This window comes from Oncorhynchus nerka, linkage group LG9a (genome assembly GCF_034236695.1).
Source record: "Oncorhynchus nerka isolate Pitt River linkage group LG9a, Oner_Uvic_2.0, whole genome shotgun sequence".
Lineage (NCBI taxonomy): Eukaryota > Metazoa > Chordata > Actinopteri > Salmoniformes > Salmonidae > Oncorhynchus > Oncorhynchus nerka.
The window spans coordinates 33146194-33168056 of record NC_088404.1 but is presented as its reverse complement, the minus strand read 5'-3'; the positions used below and the strand labels follow the sequence as shown (position 1 = coordinate 33168056).

Genomic DNA, 21863 nt, shown 5'->3' with positions numbered 1-21863 from the left:
AATTGCAGTTTGATGCTACATAAATTAACTTTGTCATAAACTGTGATGATAACTGGGCATAATTAACTGGGATTAAAAAACAGGACACATCTCAAATCACACCCTATTCCCTTTAATGCACTACTTTGGACCAGAGCCATATGGCAGATCCCTGTGTAATGGTCTAACTCGGGAGTGGGGAGGGATTTGAGATGCAGACTTAATGTTATTCAAATTGGCTCTGAAGGTTCCAGGTCGGATTGAAGCATCATTCACTATGTTACGAGTTGGAACATCTTTCACACTCTGGCTTGATTGAATCATTCTGCTTAGCAGACTGCCTAATTTGTTTGTTTTGTATCGATCGTACACACACACACACACAAACACAAACACGCTAATTTAAACAAGGCCACATAGGGACTCTAACACACACACACAAACAGGTAAATGCATGCACGCACACACAAGGCCTGGCCAGTCTGTCTGTCTGTATGTACGTCTGTCTTGTCTGTTTGCAGAGGCTGTATGGTTTTTTGCCTGTCACTGAATGGTGCATGGCAGCTCACGCTTTCATCACTGTGATTATACTGTCATCATGCTACACTGCTGCGCATTCTCTCACACACACAAACAAACAAACTAACTCACAGCTTATAGTAAGTGGTTCATTTGGGAGGTGTGGGGTCCCTAGTTTGTGGGCGAGCCTAAACAATATATACTGACAAAGACACCTATCACAGAATACTACAGGTCGCGGCGGGACCTACACGTTTTTTGATAGAATGACTGTAAGGTAAGTTATGGCAACTTTTTAAATGGACACTTTACTCAAATGAATCAAATATATAATTTCCCCCTCCAGAAATGATCCCAATAACATATTTCTCCATATCGTCAGGCTGTAGCCCAACTGATGCAGTATAGTGGCAATAAATAAATAGGCTGAAGCATAGGGTTTCCCATCTGTATTTACCCCATTGGGCTGATCATTAGCTAGACCAAACTCTAAAAATGATCTTGTTGCTAGTTAGCAACATATTGATGGATTGAAAGTCCCTGGAAATGTGCCACTGGCACTCATCAAAGGACCATGTACAGTGAATATAATGTAGGCCTACCAGTTACACCTGACCCGTGCTACATTTAGCCCTGGTCTCCCCATGCATTCAACACTATTGGCTAGTGCTAGATGTGCATAAACATAGCTGCTTAAAATGGTGCAGTTCACACATTTTTAGGAGTTGAGAAATGAGCATAGTAAAAGATCCTCCTCTTCAAAACTGCTTTCAAATGTGTGTTTTCCCACCACTGCATTAAGAACGCTGTACATGGACTGGGCATGCATGTTTCTCTTCCTGTGCAGAAATTTGAATGCTCCTAACTCTTGAGAGAAATATTATTTTCTCGTATAGAATGTGACAAGCTGACCAATTTAATAAATAAACTATTCTACTATGGGGTTGTCTGATTTTGCTGTTGCTTACTCATGCTGTTGGCTGAGGAAAAATAAATGGACAAAAGAAATTCATTAGATATCCCTAATTCAAAATGTGCTTTTCCAAAGTTACCAGCTCTCATTTGGATCTGGCCTAAATTTAACCCGTTTGTAGTTTGCATTCAAACTCCACACACACACTCTATATCCATTTCCTCCAGCTCATAGCTCATCATATCTGCTATTCTTTGTAGCACCATCTAAAGGCTGAGTCTGGTATCTCCATCCCTCCCTCCCTCTTTTTCTCGCTCGCTCCCTTTCTCTCCCCCATTCTCTCTCCCCCGCTCCCTTTCTCTCCCCCATTCTCTCTCCCCCTCCTCCAGTCTCGTCCTCAGAGCGCTGCAGTCCTCTCCCAGAGGTGCGGTCCCGGTCCCTACGCTCCACCAGGTCGTTGCCATGCGGTGCCCCTGTTACCGTGGTGAAGATGACTCCTCTGTCCTTTCTCCCCAGGACGCATATTGTCAAATACTTGGGAATCATCAACATGTTCTTCATTAGAGAGACCACGTCACTACGAGAGGTACACGCACACACACATTTGTGTAATAGATTCCTGCAGGTGTCATCAGAGATGAGTAGGAAATGATTACATGTCTTTCTGTGGTGTGCGTAGTCTGTTCCTCTGCTAGCTCATTGCAATGATTTCGCAAAGATTAACATATTTACCTGTGTGTGTGTTAGGAGGGGGGTGTAAGTGGGTTCCTGCATTCCTTCATAGCGGAGGTGTTTGCCATGGTCCGTGCCCATGTAGCAGCTCTGGGGGGCAACGCCGTAGTGTCATACAGCATGAAGGAGTGTGTCTTCATGGAAAACCCCAACAAGAACCAGGTACACACACACACACTGTTAATTTGCTCTGTTAATTAAAGAACTGGAGGCCTATAGTATTGTTCTGTTTGAACTACAATATTTTCTCAAAGAACCACCAGGTTAACCCCTTACACTCGTGGAACTTGACCTATGTGGTTTAGGCCAAATTCAAATGAACTATAATAAGCATAGGTATGACCATGGTAGCAATTCAAAGATAACACATTGAAGGTTATGGGTAAATTATCAGACTCCAAACATTACACTTGATTTGATGTGCTTTTTATATTTACTGTACTTTTACACAGCATTTGTCAATAATGAAATTTGAAAATACTCTGGATTTATTCAGTAACAATAAGAATATTCATTGAAATGTTGGAGTAGGTGCAAGATAAGAAAACAAGATTACAAGGGTTTGAATGAGAGGTTGTCTTGAAGTGGCCACACCTGTCAACTGTACACAGTTCCTAAGTCATTTCAATGCACTTTTATGACACAAGGAAAGAGTCTTCAACTATAAGGTGCTTTTTTGTAGCTCTTCTAGCTTTGATATTGAGGAACTAGAGCAAGAACACTTGTAGTTTATTGTTTGGAACACAGCACTGCGTCCTCACCATCACACAATTACTTTTGATGTTTAAAAAATGTTCCGTTATAAATTGCAATCTGGGTCAGGTGGGCATCATTTGATATCTTATTCTATTGCCAACATGGCTAGCTAAGTTATAAAATACGATCTCACAGTGTTAGGCTTTCAAAAGGCACTTCAGACAAACAGATTGTAATTTTAGTGAGCATAGTATGGAGTCATGAGTGCATTCAAGTGCGTGTTCCACGGCAAATTGTCTCCACAATATAACAAACAGGTTCATTCTGTTCAGGACAACCCAGGGTATAACGCATGTTTTCCTTGTAATTGGATCCAACATAACGATCACAAACGTTGATTCTGTAAATTACATGAGTTTTCAAAAAGGAAATATGAGGTGCATGGGTGTGTGGTTAGCTTGCATGACATCAGTGGTATTTATTATATTCCTCAACATCTCATCTTTTAGAACACATCATCAACTCCCGATTTACAGCATGTCCCTCACTCAGAGAACAGATGTGCAAAAGTAGCCCAGTTAGCAGGAGGGATTGGGAGCATGTTGTTGCACTTGATGCTCAAGTTTATAACGGCTGTCAGTCAAAACTCATACAGTGCTGTGAAGCAGATAACTGGAGCTCTGACGTCATGTATGTCATGTTACTGTACAGCCACTGTGTTCCAATTTAGGCGCTTAATAATAAAATCAATAACAAAATCTGACATTTTCAACCCGTGTACGGGATTACGTGCTGTGAGTGGAAAGGACTACAGACCCTCATGTCTTCTCTCTCTCTCTCTCATATTTCTCTCTCTCTCTCTCTCATATTTCTCTCTCATATTTCTCTCTCATATTTTTCTCTCTCTCTCTCATATTTTTCTCTCTCATTTTCTCTCTCATCTCTCTCTCTCATATTTCTCTCTCTCTCTCTCATTTTCTCTCTCTCTCCAGGCTCAGTGTCTGATTAATGTTAGTGGTGATGCTGTCATCTTTGTCAGAGAATCAGACCAGGAGGCCATACCCCCTCTGATTACTAGCGGACAGACCAGCACCACTGGGGCTGATGGGACCACATGACACACACACACACACACTTGAGTCTAGCCATCCAAATAATTGTGATTTATGTCTGCCATAAACAGACTAGTTGATGGAGAAATTGTCTCTTAATTGTCCATTAAGGCACTCTACATAAGCCATTTAGAGGCATTATGTAATGTCTGTCTGTCTGATATAATAGACATTCCAATACATGGTGAAGTTTTAGGCAGCTAAAAGACTGATTGCTCTCCATCCAGACTCAGCAGTCACTAGCCATTCTAAAGTGTACAGGGTAGTCATTAGTAGACAGCCATGGTAAAGAGTACCATACTCAGTACAGCAGGGTTTCCCAATAGGCAGCCCGTGGGCCACCTCGACCGTGTGGTTTTATTTTGCCCACTCAAGATTTTGGAGCAAAAAAAAACATGGTTTTATATCATTTTTGTTCTTTGACATAAGACTGTAAAATCACCAGGAAATTAGCTCCAAGTGATTTTAATTTAGGAAATCTGTTTCCAAGTATTCCCACGCTTAGCTATAGGCATATGTGATCGTATGTGTGAAATTATTGTTTTTGTGAAATACTATATCTGTTTGGGATTATTGCGGTCAATTTCCAGGGTACTAATTATTTATAACTATTTTCTGGACTCCCGACCATCTGCTCAAGGAAAAGTAGGCCCACGACTTAATAATTTGGGGACCCCTGCAGTACAGGGTAGCCACTACTGAAGATGGCCATACTAGAGAACTAAATTGAGTTTAATTGTCTGTCACTGTATGACAATGTTTTTGGCAAACATGCACACAAACATACACGCACCCTGTGGACAGCCTCCTGTCACACTCCTGGCTGTCCTGACTGCGGCCTCAACGGTGTCCATACTACTGAACTCTCCTGTTTTTAACAATCATGTAAATGCTGGAAAATAAACTTATTGCGATGACCTCTTTTTGTTCATAGCCTGGGTGCAACGATAACTTTTATTTGTGTAAATGTACTCTAAAATCTGATTTTAGTATTTTTATAAAGTTAAAGTATATTAGTGGTGTCTAATTTTGCATGTCTAATGAAGTCCTTGAAGTTTGATTCATTGTGTAAGAAGTAAGGCTACATGATGCGTTCTACTGTTAATGAATACAACCTGTTTCTCTTTCTCTGTAAGACTTGAATGTAAATACATATATATAGAGTGTGTTACTTAGTGTCTAGCAGCATGTATCTACTATTGCCATGACTCTGTCAGCTTGTTGCCTGAGATAAACAGTGCTGCACAATAAACTGAACTACAGTGAAAAACAGCCTGCCAATGTCTGGTCCGGTCTCTCGGTGCCTATCAATTATCTCCTGTTATAAATGTTTTTACTGAAAGCATGTTGATGTCAAAGCAGATAAGATTTCTTTGAAACGGATTAATTTGTACATGAGGAGGAAATATCAAGTTACACAGAGGTGCGTTCAGTTCGCTTAAACGTTTGCAACCTTGCGAAACGGTGTGTACTGGACGACACGTTTCCCCAAAACGTATTGAACAGACTTTGACGTACGTTTGGTAGGTGTAGCTTGAAGTGACCATGCTGACACGATTCCCCAACCCCTCCGGTCCTCACTATCTGGGGAAGTGGCAAAGTAATAACCCTGCCTATTTCTCTAATTACATTTTAATCTTGGCCTTAACCTTAAACACACTGCGAACCTAATGATTAACCCTAAATTAAAACCAAAAAATTGTTTGTTGTCGATATAGATAATGTTGACTACGCTGCGGCCACATTTAGTGGGAACCAACGATGTATATATAAACCCTGGATCGCTATTTTCTATGTATTGGGCAATGAGACTTTGAAGTCACTGGATCAGCCATATTGGTAGAACCAGTCCTTTATAGAAATGAATGGTATTCTACAGTATTTCAATTAAATCTTTCAAGGACAGAATTACACGTATTTGTTGGTGTAGTGGGGACAGTAAACATTAGAGCTTTCAAAAATGTATACTTTGAGAAAAATGTTTTTATGTTTGTTTTATATGTTTAGCTCATCATGTGTACGTATAATAAGGTGTCTGTAATATAAAACGTGGCAGAACTGACATTGAATGCATTTCTATAGCTTCCAAAATATTTTTTTGAGTGGCGGAAGTGCCAAGAGCAGATGGAAGTGCAGTGGCTTCAAACTAGCGCTCCCGGGAAGTCTAGTGTATGTAAACATAATTGGTGGGAACCCATGCCCACGCCTTTACACCAATGTCACCATTTTGATCCACCGATAGGTACTTGTTTCCAGGTTATGTGAAAATCCCACACCGACTTCCCGTTCTACAACAGTAAACTACTGTCGCGTCCTGCAGAAACGGATAGAGAGGAAATCCCAGAAAGGGCCTCCACACAGCAGACATGGGCTACATTACTCTGCCACGCCGCCTGTTCCTTTGGTGCATGGCTCTCATCTACATGGTCGCCTTCGTCTCCCTCTACCTGCAGATACCAGGTGATATATCTAGTTAGCTGTCCCATTTAGCTAGCTAGGATAGCTTTCTTGACAGTTATGAGTGTTATGGTATGCTAGCAGCTGTTAGCCAGCTAGCTAGCCTCCTATAGCATTGTACTTGACTTTGAAGTCAAACATATTTCAAGTTTCATTGCTTTTTGCATTGGGAACGTGTTCCCCTGTAGCTAGCTATCAAGCGTGTTACTCTGTTGCAGTTGCTAGCTAGTTTAGCTAAGTATTTTTAGCCAGATAACGGTAGACACTAATTATATTTTATTATACTTAGCCCGACTTCTTTCTGTCTCTAGACACGGGCCACATATCTTTAAGTATTTTTTAACTTTCCTGACCAAGGAACACTTAGTTTTATAATGAATTTTCGATATTCTCAATAGTAGTTATTGAACCAAGCTTGCCATGACTATGAAGATGGTATACTCTGAATCAGGAGGATTAAAAAAAAGAAGTGAAATCTGAAATCCTATTATGATTTTAATTAGCTCTTACACCAAGTGTTCCATGACTAAAATGATATATTCTGAATCTGGGGCAGATGGACAAACATCTCCCCAAAACGATGTAATTAAATCATTGAGTGGAACACATTCTATTTCAGTGACAGCAATATGGGAAGGAAGGGGAGAGGTTGTTCTTAGATTTAAGGAGTAATGGTGTTAAAAATATAATGATATAAGCTTTAGGGGATGTAGTATTTAATTATTTATTTTTTGAGTATTAGGATTTAAACCTTCCCTGTCTCTGGTCCAAGCTTGAGTCAAATTGGTGGCTGTAAACCACCTTAAAGTTAGTTTCTAACCTTAATATAACATCCACAGAAGAGGAAGAATCCATTTTGCCTGCATCCCCCGGCGATTACACGCAGACCGCATGAGAGGAATGTACCCTACAAGAGGCATAGACATTTCGTGAAGTAGCTCTACCAGCTTGAAAGTTGCAGTAGTAATTAGTATTCTTGAAAGTATGCAGATTGAAAGCATAAACAAAACTGCTGAAATTTCCCCCCAAAATAAGCGGTGGATTTTCTTCATCCCCTGATTCTGAATATATAATTTTCATAGTCATGGCACGCTTTCTGTAAGAGCTATTGAAGATTTAAATTCCAAATCTTATTATAAAAACAAAAAGTATGTCAACAACACTTCAAATTAGTGGATTAGTCTATTTTAGCCACTCCCGTTGCTGACAGGTGTGTAAAATCGAGCACACAGCCATTCAATCTCTATAGACCAACATTGGCAGTAGACTGTGGTACAGTCATAGCAGCTGCCCTGGTCAACAGTAAGTGCTGTTATTGTGGAGTGGAAACGTCTAGGAGCAACAACTGCTCAGCCGCGAAGTGGTAGGCCACACAAGCTCACAGAACGAGACCGACGAGTGCTGAAGCACGTAGCGTGTAAAAATTGTCTGTCTTCTGTTGCCACACTCGCTACCGAGTTTCAAACTGCCCCTGGAAGACACGTCAGCACGATAACTGTTTGACGGGAGCATGAAATGGGTTTTCGTGGCCGAGCAGCCGCACACAAGTTTAAGATCACCATGCGCAATGGCAAGCATTGGCTAGAGTGGCGGAAGCTTGCCGCCATTGGACTCTAGAACAGTGGAAACACCGTTCTCTGGAGTGATGAATCAAGTTTCACCATCTTGCAGTCGAATCTGGGATTGGCGGATGCCAGGAGAACGCTACCTATTGTGCCAACTGTAAAGTTTGATGGAGGACTAATATTGGTCTGAAGCTGTTTTTCATGGTATCGGGCTTGGCCTTTAGTGAAGGGAAATCTTAATGCTACAGCTAGGGTTGCACATTTTGGGGAATATTCGGAGGTGGAAACTTTCCATGGGAATATATGCAAATTCATTTTTATACCATTTAAATGTAGATGTTTTTTTGCTTTGGATATATTTACCATATCATATGGAGACATAATTGCAAATGATTAAATCTTTCCAATAGAGAGAGAGAGAACTATTTAGTTACGAATTAAACTTTCATTAAATGAGTTGATGCTTCACATGGGATGATTTCACTGAACAACATAAGGGAATATTGAATGATCCCCAATGATCCATCGCATCTCCCAAAAACGTTTTCAACATACATCTGTAAAATGATAGTCTAGAAACTAAAGCTTTGGTTGTCTTCCTCTCAGGTCTCCTCCCTGGACCTCCTCAATGTCCACCTCTAGAACATCAGACTCTGAGGCCTCATCTACACTGTCACTTTCCAACCTAGTTGAGGATGGCTCGTTGTCAGGCTCAAAAAGCCTCAAATTTGCCCGGATGGACACCAATTTTTCAACCCTTGTATTGGTCAACCTGTTGCATGCTTTGGTGTGTGTGTTCCCAAACAAGAACCAGTTGCGCTCTGAGGCGGCTGATGTTGGTAGGATTTGGAAGATGATGGAGGCAACAGGGGAAAGAGCCTCAGTCCCTTCCACTAGGTGGCTGATGAGATATGTTGGCACGACTGCCATATTGCATCTCCATACCAAAGCCCTTGCTTGGAAGTGTACTTCGCCAGATTGCCAAGAACCTTGCCCTCATCCAGGCCAAGGTGGCGAGACACGGTAGTGATGACACCATAGGCCTTGTTGATCTCTGCACCAGACAGGATGCTCTTGCCAGCGTACTTGGGGTCCCACATGTACGCTGTGGCGTGTATGGGCTTCAGGCAGAAGTCTTCACGCTTTTTGATGTATTTCAGAACTGCAGTTTTCTCTGCTTGGAGCAGCAGTGAAGTGGGCAGGGCACATCAGACAGGGTGGCATTGTCTCCCTCAATCCATGCGATGGCTACCTCTTTAGGTTTCAGGCTGCTTTACCCTTCTCTCCCAAAATAAATCACCAAGGAGGATCCTCTTGATGGGGCTTTCCATATCGGCAGACTGTGATATGACCATTTCTTGGAGAGACTCCTTCCTCCAGGAGACACCAACGGGTGTTGCTGGGCAGCTTCAATGTGGTGCTCTTATTCTTCTCACTTTGCTTGGTGAGGTAGATTGCTGCTATAACTTGATGACCCTTCACATGCCTAACCATTTCCTTGGCTCTCTTGTAGAGTGTATCTATTGTTTTCAGTGGCATGATGTCCTTGAGGAGCAGATTCAATGCATGAGCATTGCAGCCAATGGGTGTGATGTGACGGTAGGGCTCCTCCACTCCACAGACCAAGCAGCCGTCATGGTCGCAGCATTGTCTGTCATAAGTGCAAATACCTTCTGTGGTCCAAGTCATTGACTGCTTTCAGCTCATCTGCAATGTAGAGACCAGTGTGTCTGACCCTTGTGTCTGTGCTCTTGTAGAATACTGGTTGAGGGGTGGAGATGATGTAGTTAATTATCCCTTGCCCACAAACATTCGACCAACCATCAGAGATGATTGCAATACATTCTGCTTTCTCTATGATTTGCTTGACCGTCACTTGAACTCTGTTGAACTCTGCATCAAGCAAATGAGTAGATAAAACATGTCTGGTTGGAGGGGTGTATGCTGGGTGAAGAACATTCAGAAATCTCTTCCAATACACATTGCCTGTGAGCATCAGAGGTGAACCAGTTGCATACACAGCTCGAGCAAGACCTTCATCAGCATTTCTCTGACCAAGTTCCTCCATTGAGTCAAAAACACTTCAGAGTCCAGGAGGACCATGAGATGATGCTATCAATAATCAGCAAGTGCCCTTTATGCATTTGGCCAGATTCTGCATCTTTGTTGCATTCTTCACATATGATTTGACACAGTATTTGCAAATGTACACAGCTTTTCCTTCTAATTAGCTGCAGTGAAATGTCTCCACACATTAGATAGTGCCCATGGCATTTTCCTGTAAAGATTAGATAACAAATGAGTAAAAAATAAGAAAAATACAATTCCATGTACAGATAAATAGTTAAGCAGTTTGATTAAACAACTCCTTTGTAATAAGTTTTAAAAAGAAACATGTATGGAAACAGGTGAATGAACACTCCTCAGTTAGCAGGCTCAAGCAAGCTAAAACCCGCATGGTAGCAAAAACTAACTAGCAGAAATTGTTAACAAGTTAAAAATGATTTAAACACACTTTGCTGTAGGCTACTATTTACTAGTTAACAAAAAATCATGTCATATAAAATATATTCACCCCTCCCAGTATTGTAATCATAACTTACCAGAAAGCATGTTGTCCTTGGCTCAGACAGTGTAGTAGTGTGGACTCAATAGCATCTCATTAGTGCAAGATCTTGAGTCAGCTGCACATGTGATGGAAGAGTGCACTGCACATGTGATTGAAGAATGCACGGTGCATGCAGAGGGTTGCAATTCCATTGAATTGGGAATAGTTTAACCAAAATATTGCACAAGACTTAGAATTGTCTTGTGTATCCCACAAAAAAGGTTAACTGTTATAAGCTAACTTTTTTTTAATGAATTTAAGCAAAATTCATCAAACTTCCCATGGAAAATTTCCAGAAGGTTTCCGAGCCTTTGCAACCCTAGCTACAGCATAAAATTACATTCTAGACAATTAAGTGCTTTCGACTTTGTGGCAACAGTTTGGTGAAGGCCCTTTCCTTTTTCAGCATGACAATGCCCCCGTGCACAAAGCGAGGTCCATACAAAAATAGTTTGTCAAGATCGGTGCGTTTGATGGGGTTAAGCCTTGATCTCAACCCCATTGAACACCTTTGGGATGAATTGGAGTGCCGACTGCAAGTCAGGCCTGATCGCCCAACAGCAATGCCCGACCTCACTAATGCTCTTGTGGCTGAATTGAAGCAAGTCCCCGCAGCAATGTTACAATATCTAGTTGAAAGCCTTCCCAGAAGAGTGGGGGCTGTTATAGCAGCAAAGGGGGGGACGAGCAGGTGTCCACATTTTTTCCATGTAGTGTACCATCTTCATTGTCATGGCATACTTGGTTCAATAGCTATTGAGGAGAGAGAACCGAATGTCCAATATAATAAAAATGTTATCTAGGTGTTCAGTTAGGCTAGTAGGGGTTTTCCTCCTATGGAACTACATCCTAAAGTTAACCTCCAGTACAAGTTACTACTTCTCCCTGTTGACAAGGTGTGTGTTTTCCAGGCCTGTATGGAAATGATGGTCTGTTACCAGCGCGGTGGCAACTGCGGTACAGTGGTAAGGCTCTCTGGGAGCAGCTCCTCTCCTCTCCCACCTTACTGTGGCTCGCACCACGTCTGGGTGAGTTCCTAAACAACATTTTAGCAATGTATTGTGACTAACTGATCATTTGAATCATAAATCGAATAGACTCTTAACAGTGTAAACTGTATTCTAGGTCTTGACACCCAGACTGCCATGGAGCTGCTCTGCCTGCTGGGGGCAGCACTGAGCCTGGCTGCTACAGTACTGGAATCACTCAGAGACAGCTTGGTGTTTCTATTTCTCTGGATCATGTACCTGTCAATGTACCAGGTCAGTTATACCACACATACACACTGCTGTAGCGGGAGCCAGTATACAGTATGCCTGATCTCTGACTCTGCCTGAATTTCCAGGTGGGACAGGTCTTCCTCTACTTCCAGTGGTGAGTTGCGTGTGTGTTTGCCACACCCAGAGACTGAATGCCACCCTGAGGTTGCATGTTAATTAACACCCCAGTACTGCTGTTAGTGTGTGTATGAGACTGAGTCGTCTTGGCAGTCAGCTGATGTGTATGTGTGATTGGTGCTCCTACTGCTGTGCAACTGCCAGATTATAAACACTATAACACATTGATAACAACATCACCATAGTAGCATCATGATGAAAACACTACAACATTAGCCCTGTCTGGGCATGCTCAGTCTCTGGGTCCTAACACTCTCTCCACCTTGCTCATTCTCCCTCCCCTTCTCCTCCTTTCCCATTCTCTGCGACTGCATCCAGGGACTCTCTTCTCCTGGAGACGGGGTTCCTCTGTGTGCTCATCGCCCCGGTGACGTCTTTGCGGGGGTGGCGAGCGGGCAGGGAGCACGACCCTGTGACCTTCTGGTTGGTCCGTTGGCTGCTGTTCAGACTGATGTTCGCCTCCGGAATCGTCAAACTCACCTCCCGCTGCCCTACCTGGTGGGGCCTCACAGGTAGCTGTGTGTGTGTTGCATAATTGCTCAGGCAGGTCACCAAACTCATCGGACATGTTACTGCCACTCAGACTGCTGTTTCTGAGCGTCTTTCTCTCTCCCCCTGATGTACCACAGAGACCCAGTGTATCACACCGTCTCTGGCCTGTAACGTGTACATCTCTCTCTAGCCCTAACATATCATTGAGGCCCAGTGTAGCTACACCCCTAGCCTGTTGATGTGTGCCTCTAACATGTGGTGGTGTGTGTCTCTAGCGCTGACATATCACTACGAGACCCAGTGTATCCCTACACCCTTGGCCTGGTTTGCCCACCAGCTGCCCATCTGGTGGCATAAGCTGTCTGTGGTAGCCACCTTCGCCATTGAGATCGCTGCTCCATTCCTCTTCCTCAGCCCTCTACGACGACTTCGCCTCGGGGCCTTCTACATGCAGGTCAGATTAACTCTGTGCATTTTGTCATCAACAGTTTGGGGACTTGGTCTGTCTCCCCCTCTGGCGGTTAGGTGAAGTGCAGTGTTTTCTCTCACCCCTGTGGTATTTAGGTGGTACTGCAGGTGCTGATCATCCTGTCTGGAAACTATAACTTCTTCAACCTCCTGACTCTGACGATGTGTCTGTCTCTGCTGGATGACGAGCATATATACTTCTGGCTACGCAAGAAATACACTCCTAACCCTAACCAAGGTACACACACTCCGGCACATACACACTGTGTAGGTAATTTGCATCAAGGACAGTCAGTCAGTTTTACTGGAGGCAGGATGTGACATGTACTCCCTGGTTCTGTCTCTGCTCCAATCAGGTACCTCGTTGTGGTGGGCAGGGTTTGTGGTGGAGATCGCAGTCTGGGCTCTAATTGGCTTCGGAACGGTCACATGGTTTGACCTGCAGATCAACTGGGACAAGTGGACTGTCTCCTCCAGGACAGGTGTGTGTGCGTGTCAGTTATCAGCTGTAGTAGATAATCATTGTTTTGACTGTTATTGCTGGTTATCTCCTCAGTGTTTACCTTCCACCAGTTTAACCAGTTCCTGAAGACAGTCACCTTCCCCTCGGTCTGGCTGGGATTACTGTCTCTCACCTGGGAACTAGTCTCTTCCATGTTCAGGTAACACACACACACCTCTCTGGGAAAGTGGTCTGTTCTGTGTGTTGTGTTGGTGTGTGTAGAGTGTTTCTTCAAGAGGCTTTGGGATACTGCTGTGTGTGTATTTACATGTGTGTCTGTGTTCTGTAGGTGTGCCTGTGTGGAAGGGTTCTTCAAGAGGTTTTTGGGTACAGTCCAGTGGACAGTGTTTGGTGCTGCTGCTGTCTCTATGTTTGCCATCAGTCTGGTGAGTAGAACACTCTAGAACAGTGGTTCCCAACCCTTTTTGTTTACTGTACCAACTGAATTGAGCTCTGCCTGGAGTATCCCTGAAGTACCCCATCTCGTGAGTCTTCTGAAGTACTCCCTATGAATAGGCCAAGTACCCCCAGGGTTCCTAGTACCCTGGTTGGGATCCACTGATCTAGAATAATGGTACCTGCTCTCAGGTAAGGCATGTCATACTTTGTGTGTTCCAGCATGTTCTTGTTCACCTTCATAGAGTATGACTGTAACGCCAGTGTGTGTGTTTGTTTGTCCAGGTCCCATTCACTTCTTCATAGAGTGTGTGTGTTTGTATGATTGTATGACAGTAATGCCAGTGTGTGTTATTTTGTCCAGGTCCCATTCACCTTCATAGAGTATGACAGTAATGCCAGTAATGCCAGTGTGTGTTTGTTTGTCCAGGTCCCATTCACCTTCATAGAGTATGACAGTAATGCCAGTGTGTGGCCGGGGGTGCGTCAGGGTTATGATGCGGTCAGTCGTTACCAGCTGGTCAACTCCTACGGTCTGTTCAGACGCATGACTGGGGTGGGGGGCCGGCCCGAGGTGGTCATCGAGGGATCCATGGATAAAGTCACCTGGACGGTAGGGGGTGTGTGTGTGTGGGAGAGGTGTTTTTTGGCCGATTTGTAATGTTTCTGTAATCTGTTTTAAAGCTGAAGTTAACCAAGGCTATTTTTTTTTTCATCCAACTTTAATTGTCTCCATTGTCCTACCCCTCTCTCTCTCTCCTCCCCCTCTAGGAGATAGAATTTATGTATAAGCCAGGGAACCTCAGTGCCCCTCCCTCGGTCATCACCCCTCATCAACCACGGCTGGACTGGCAGATGTGGTTTGCAGCCCTGGGAACACATACGCACTCTCCCTGGTTCACCAGCCTAATGTACAGACTGCTGCAGGGCAAGACGGACGGTAGGGTATACACACTTCCTTCTTTTTGAGGTTAATGGCAGTGCATTACTGCCAATACAGCCACATTAACACAAACTGTATTGTATTTACTGTATTGTAAAACATCTTAACGTTAGCCCCTCTCTCTCGCTCTCTCTCCAGTGATTGAGCTCATCCAGTCAGATGTGTCTCAGTACCCGTTCCACCAGCAGCCTCCCACATACCTCAGAGCTCACCGCTACAAATACTGGTTCACTAAAACACTAGCTGATGGGTTAGTACATACTCTCTCACACACACATACACACAGAGAACAGATGGGTGATGAGGTAGTTGATTCATGTTGCGCAGCAATAATCTGAATGTCGACATCTTTGAGGAAATGCCGAAATCATCATTTAACGTGCGAGTCAGTGTCTCAGCAGACATATTTGATTGTGTGTGTTGTAGGTCGTATCCTCAGCGCTGGTGGAGGAGGGTGTACATAGAGGAGTTCTATCCCACAGTGTATCTGGGCGACACCTTCCTGGAGAGCATGCTTAGCCAGCATGGACTCAAGGTACAGTGCATTTGGAAAGTAATTCAGACCACTTTACCTTTTCAACATTTTGTTACGTTACAGCTAGTGATGCACCGATATTACATTTTTGGCCAATAACGATATCTGATATTTTCCTTGCCAAAAAAACTATACCGATATTTCAAATTTAAGTGGCCTTTTAAGCATTTTAGTACAGTTAAATAGTTTAAACACACTGACCACAAGGTTTTGTTGGCATTTACGTATGTCCCCATTACCAGCAAAAATCTAAACCTATTTCTTTCAATTACTTGCAGTGCTGTTTTGTTAATTTGTTTAGTCTCAACCAGAATTTCATCATACATGTCAAGCAGTGAAGTTAAAGCTCTGTCTGTTCATCTGTGGCATTTTCCTCGGTGTGCACTGTCACTGTGTCCGTTTCCATCTTGTCCAGCCATGTCTGTAACATTTCACATAAACCCTGTTTCTTGTCTGCATCGAAGTAGCGGTCCTTGTACCTACCATCGAATATGGTGGCGACATTAGAGGCTCAGAGAGAACGCCACCGAATCGCTTGTTCACAGACTCTAGTAGAGTACTTTTCCAAGTTAACCCGACGGGCTGTGTTGACATTTTTGTTGAGCAGTCATTTCAATGCCATGACAGGGTATCTGCTGCAGACACAGTTGAGCTTATATCTCGAGTCAGTTGTTCGAATGGAGCCAGGAATGTTCATGTTTCAAACATGTTCTCAAATGCCATTGAAATGGCTGCAGCGGTATGAGAACCAGCATATTCTTGAGCAATACGGCTTTCCTCAGTATCGAAATCCTCGTCGACCCTCTGTGCTGTCAGACTCCGCATGCTCATGGGGCTGACATCAATGGTCCAAATGTCAGTCGTGAAGCTAATAGCAAGTGGCTCATGGGTGTGTTTCAACAATACTGTGTAACTCCAGTAGGGCAACATCTGAAAAATAGCACCTACTTGGTAGTGCGTACCGGTGCTTGACCAGTCATCGAAAGCCAACATCATCCACAACAGAGAACAGTTGATTGTCAAGGGCAATGAATTCCATTATCTTGCCGACAATGGATTTTGCCTTTGAGTTGTCCCGCTGAAATGTTCCTACTCTTTCAATTGACTGATGGACTTGTTGACTGCCTCGATCCACACAGCAGACATTTTGGTCTAGATTAGGAATGAAAGTGTTGCACGTGTAGCAGATTGTAGTGTTGCATATCATCTACCTACGTTATATAGGTATGCACAGGTATGTCAGCTTTGACATTGGTTTTGCACACCGGTGTTAAACTAGACATTGGGCCGATGTTGGCATTTTTTTTAGCTAATATCGGCCGATTCCGATATGTTTACCCAATCTATTGTGCATCCCTAGTTACGGGGATAAAAAATTGGGGGAATTTTTTTGCACATTTTATTAAAATTAAAATAATATCACATTTTACATAAGTATTCAGAGCCTTTACTCAGTACATTGTTGAAGGTCTCTCCAGAAATGTTAGATTGTGTTCAAGTCTGGGCTCTGGCTGAGCCACTCAAGGACGTTCAGAGACTTGTCCCGAAGCCACTCCTGCATTGGCTTGGCTATGTGCTTAGGGTCATTGTCCTGTTGGAAGGTGAACCTTTGCCCCAGTCTGAGGTCCTGAGCACTCCGGAGTGCTCTTCATCAAGGATCTCTCTGTACTTTGCTCCGTTCATCTTTCCCTTGATACTGACTAATCTCCCAGTCCCTTTCGCTGAAAAACATCCCCACAGCATGATGCTGCCACCACCATGCTTCACCGTGGGGATGGTGCCAAGTTTCCTCTAGACATGACGCTTGGTGTTCAGGCCAAAGAGTTGCGGAGTGGCTTCCGTCTGGCAACTTTACCATAAAGGCCTGATTGGTGGAGTGCTGCAGAGATGGTTGTCCTTCTGGAAGGTTCTCCCATCTTTATCAGTGACCATCGGGTTCTTGGTTACCCCCCTGACCAAGGCTCTTCTCCCCCGATTGCTCAGTTTGGTCGGGTGGCCAGCTCTAGGGAGAGTCTTGGTACTTCCAAACTTCTTCCATTTAAGAATGATTTAGGCCACTGTGCTCTTGGGGACCTTCAATGCTGCAGAAATGTTTTGGTACCCTTGCTCAGATTTGTCCCTACACAATCCTGTCTCTGAGCTCTACGGACAATTCCTTTGACCTCATGGCTTGGTTTTTGCTCTGACATGCACTGTCAACTGTGGGACATTTTATATAGACAGTTCTGTACCTTTTCAAATTATCCAGTCAATTGAATTTTCCACCTGTGGACTCCAATCAAGTTGTAGAAACATCTCAAGTGTGATCAATGGAAACAGGAGGCACCGGAGCACATTTTTAAAAATCTCATAGCGTAGAGTCTGAACACTTATATAAATAAGTTTCAGTTTTTATTCTTTAAAAAACGGTTTTCGCTTTATTATGGAGTATTGTGTGTAGATTGAGGATTTTTATTTAATCCATTTTAGGATAAACATAACAGCATGTGCAAAAAGTCAATACTTTACGAATGCACTGTAATGAACTACCTGTAGTTCTCAGCAAGCACTAAGTGTGTGAGTCCTGTATGTCCTTGTGTCTGACCCGTGTGTGTGTAGGATAAGTCCCTCCCTCGGCGTGTGTCTGAGGCAGCTGTGCCCCAGGTGGTGAAGTGGGTGCGCTCTCAGGTGAGGGGTGTGTCTGCACCCCTGCTGCTCTGGAGCCTCCTCTTCTGCAGTGTCACCCTCTGTCTGCTCCGGGGACTGCAGCTGGAAATTACACTCAAGACCAAACCTACTGCAGCCAAGGCTGAACGTAAACCCACAGCGCCACCCCACCACCCTGATGCTAAGGAGGCCAATTCCAACGACAAAGATGGTCTAGGACAAAGACAGGAGGAGGAGCAGGAGGAGGTTGATGCAGAAGAGGATGAGCGAAGGGGGGAAGACGAGGAGAGTGAAAGAGAAGAGAACGATGTAAGAGATGAACTGGAAGAAGAAGAGGACGGAGAAGAAGAGGGGAATGTTGACTGACTATCTCAAGAAATAACGAGTTTCTCCTGACCCCTGAACACGGGATTTGGTAGCCCTCCCTTCCACTAACTGTCTCTGTGCAAGTGCTCAAGAGAAAGCTGCCTGTCTTGACTACTTGTCTGCCTTTCGCCAACAATAACCTTCTAACCAAAGAATTTCGTTGATGCTTTATTCTACATTTGACAATCACTTTATTTGAAATGAATAGACAAAGTTTTCCAATTATCTGTAGTATTATTACAATCAAGAGAAAATAACTTTTTTTGTCAGTTTCCTTGTCATTGTACATGTTTACGTGTGTGTGTGTGTGTGTGTGTGTTAAAGGGTGTTTGGTTTGCCACTGTGGTCCTTTGCTTTGCTGCCAGATATAATGTACTGAATCACCAATTCTGCACTTTCCTGCCAAGCGTCTTTCCACGTTTGAAAAAACATCACATCCATGAATGGATAATGTTAATGTTTTTGTATCATTTATAATAAAGATAGGAAATGTATCCATTTGGTTCTTCATTATTAACCATATGAATTGTAATCAGCATTCTAAAAAACAAACAACACTTTTAGGATGTTCTGTAGTTGACTTACAGATGACAACAACATGGTAAAGGCTATAAAGATAAAGCTAATAGTGTTACCCATATCTGAGGAGATGCCTTGGTGTTGCTGCTGGATATGGTCTCTATGAAGGTGTGAGAGAGGGTGGGAAAGAAATGAATTGTGATAGTTAATTGATTTATGAAACATTTGAGGTTGGGGTAGGTGTGTGTGGCTGCCCCATCTGTCTGTGTGTCACCACTTCAGTACCCCAGGACAGTACTTGTCGATGAGAGACTGGTAGTATGGCTTCAACTTCTCTATGTCAGGCAGCTCAGTGGTCTTGGTGTAGAGGTCAAACTTACTGTAGGGGTCAAATGTTCGAGGTCAAACTGACTGCAGAGAGGGTAGAGAGAATTATTTTTCAGTGTGTGTGTGTTGAGACGTACTTGAACTCGCGAACCCAGGGAATCATGCGCATGTCCTTGTCATCACAGAGGTGCATGTAGTCTCCATGGGAGTGCCAGGGGTAGAAGGAATGGAATCGGATCATATACAGACCCTAGAGAGGGAGAGCAGAGGAGTGAAGACTTTTATGTGAGTTAACACTGATCAGCAGTCTTAAACTAGAATCACTGAGTTTTTGTAAACCTGTATTCTCTTTGCTAATGTAGAACCATAGACCCAAATTCTCACCTCTTCTGGGATGGTGCACTTGTTGAACTTCATGACCCTGTAGAGATACTCTGGAACAAACAACACAGACAGCAGTTCAGTAGTGTTACTGTGCAGGCCCATGTGCCTTACAGTGGTGACTGTGTGTATGTTTCTGTGTTACTCACCATCATGGCCCCAGGACATGAGCACATTGTCCAGCCCACAGTTTGGCTTATAGATCCCACACTCAGAACTACAGTGGGAGAGGTGATGAGGTGAAGAAGAGGTTATCATCTAAATTAAGTATATAAGATGGCACATGAACTTTCTGTATATACGTGTCTGCTAAATGTTATAATGTAAACACTTCTCCAGGCTGGCTTGTAGCCGGCATGTTGTGCAGTGAATGATGGGGTTTGATAAGACTTTATTATTTAGATTGGTAAAAAGAGAAGTGTAACAGTACTTGTAAGCAGGGTTTTTGTCATCAGGGTTGTCCGCAAAGGTACTGCCTCGAAACACAATGCCATTCTGGAACCTGCACCCCACTGGGAATGTGTCCCCCACTACAGCCCACTGCAGGACAGGAACACAGTGCAGTTAGCCTAGCGTTGCCTAACATTACAAGCCATTTTACCACTGTTGTTAGCGTAGCCTAGCATCACAACCTGTATCAGGGTAACATCGAGAGGCATTCACCTGGGGTTCCCCTGACAGAGCCATGATCTTCCCAATGTCATGGATCAGCCCCACCAACTGGAACCAGTCTGGAGAGGGACGAGAGATAAGGATAGGAGTTGTGAACCATGTGTGCATGTGTACTTGTGTGTGTGTGTGTGTGCGTGTGTTTGCCTTTGTGGGGGTGTTCCCTGCGGATGCCCTCAGCGGTCTGAAAGGCGTGGTATGAGTTGGGGAAGTCGACATCAGGGTCGGACTCATCAACAAGCTGGTCCAGAGATATGACGGCTTCCATCACCTCCATCTGGGCATGCCCACAACCTGACCACTCAGAGTGCTGCAGAGGAGAGGAGGAGTGGGGAAGGTTAATGAGTGGTATGTTCATGTTATCTGCAGCATTAGACGATATTACATAAGATCTTAAATGTTAACAGTCACAGTTACACTCCTTGTTAAACATTACAGGTTGGTGTAGCCTGCTCTCCTGACACACACACACATTTTGCATTTGTGCTGAACCTGTCTTGACAGACTCACCTTCTGCTTGACAAAGTCCAGGGTCTGGTTGGTGTGCATCAGCTTGTATGTGTTATACACACGATCAATCAGACTCCCGCTCTGTTACATACACACATTACAGATGTATTATGATTACCAGCCTTAAAACAGTAATATTATGTTGCAACCAAGGTAAATAATCATACTCCTTTGCTGACCTCAAAATTCCTGTATTCTGTCTTGTCCTTGTCTTTCTGCTCCAGGTCTAAGATGGGGCGGTATGCCAGAGATGGGTCTGGACCCTGAAACAGACAGAGGGACAGACAAAGAAAGTCAAGTACACATCTTAACATGGTGAATGTGATAGAAAACACCAAACGTTTCAAATAGAAATATTAGACCTACAAAATTTTAACCTGTAGCAGTAGATCACACAAAATATTATTTGATTATCAGATGCATGATAACACCAAGTTAAACTTATGATAGACAGACACATACAGACAGACACATTTGCTACAACAATCCTGCAGAAACAGGCATTGTGTGGGTTATATTAATTATATTATATTAATGTTGTAGACCTTGATGCATTTTTCGTAAGGGAAAATCAAGTCTGAAATGTCAGTGTAAATTAAAAACTTCAGAAGCCTTTTTAAACCTTTACATTTCCTGCATTACAGGAAAGTTTTCCTGCAACAGGCTGATCAAGTGAAGATCCTACATCTGTAATAGCTAAATATATTTTTTCTACTTTTCTACAGTCATACGTACAATATTGACGACCCTCATGGTGAGGTCAGTCCGTCAGTCCATTCGGTTATGAGTAAGTATGGGTCTGCTGGCTCCTCTAAAGTGCAACCCCAGACCCTGTCCTGTATATACCCCTCTGGTTTAACACTTATGTCATACACCCTCACAGCATACAGGTAGTGATAGTCGTTATCTCAGTGGGGGCGGAGTTAAACTAACGGGGTTCATCTGGCTGGACTACTCTGTGTGTACGTGTGTGAGAGCGTGTTTGTTTTCCTTGAGAGAACAGTGAGTCCTTAACTATGATCAACAGGTATCTGGTTTGGGCTGGTCTTGAGAGTTGTGTTTGTGTGCGTATTTGTCTCCGTTATTTACCATAATTCTTTTAACCCTTTATTTAACTAGGCAAGTCAGTTA

General features: G+C 43.5%; 3 protein-coding genes across 4 annotated transcripts in view; 2 read left to right on the top strand and 1 right to left on the bottom strand.

The window, feature by feature from the left end:
• Nucleotides 1–4286, top strand: part of LOC115114974 (C2 domain-containing protein 5-like) — a 72598-nt gene extending 68312 nt beyond the window's left edge. Inside the window, exons 12-14 of the mRNA XM_065022148.1 lie at nucleotides 1801–1997; nucleotides 2159–2305; nucleotides 3832–4286. Coding sequence (XP_064878220.1) covers nucleotides 1801–1997; nucleotides 2159–2305; nucleotides 3832–3957 — 470 coding nt within the window. The 3' untranslated portion in view covers nucleotides 3958–4286. The remainder of the gene's footprint in view (nucleotides 1–1800; nucleotides 1998–2158; nucleotides 2306–3831) is intronic.
• Nucleotides 4287–6063: 1777 nt separating this feature from the next.
• lmf2a (lipase maturation factor 2a) lies at nucleotides 6064–18820 on the top strand. 2 transcript variants are annotated; one of them, XM_029643430.2, is made up of 15 exons: nucleotides 6064–6411; nucleotides 11493–11609; nucleotides 11707–11843; nucleotides 11927–11955; nucleotides 12297–12490; nucleotides 12746–12924; nucleotides 13035–13176; nucleotides 13295–13420; nucleotides 13495–13600; nucleotides 13730–13826; nucleotides 14267–14449; nucleotides 14608–14776; nucleotides 14918–15029; nucleotides 15206–15314; nucleotides 17913–18820. In XM_029643430.2, exons 1-15 carry the CDS (start codon nucleotides 6318–6320, stop codon nucleotides 18324–18326), a joined length of 2208 nt encoding a protein of 735 aa, XP_029499290.2. In that variant the 5' UTR covers nucleotides 6064–6317; the 3' UTR covers nucleotides 18327–18820. The 2 variants fall into 2 exon arrangements, with proteins under 2 accessions (XP_029499290.2, XP_064878568.1); XM_065022496.1 differs by lacking the exon at nucleotides 6064–6411 and adding an exon at nucleotides 8712–8996.
• On the bottom strand, nucleotides 18482–21597 carry miox (myo-inositol oxygenase). Its single transcript, XM_029643431.2, has 10 exons — nucleotides 21468–21597; nucleotides 20912–20995; nucleotides 20733–20813; nucleotides 20370–20532; nucleotides 20217–20284; nucleotides 19984–20093; nucleotides 19703–19770; nucleotides 19557–19606; nucleotides 19310–19422; nucleotides 18482–19224 (listed from the first exon to the last, which is right to left on the bottom strand). Exons 1-10 carry the CDS (start codon nucleotides 21483–21485, stop codon nucleotides 19116–19118), a joined length of 864 nt encoding a protein of 287 aa, XP_029499291.1. The 5' UTR covers nucleotides 21486–21597; the 3' UTR covers nucleotides 18482–19115.
• Nucleotides 21598–21863: the final 266 nt, after the last annotated feature.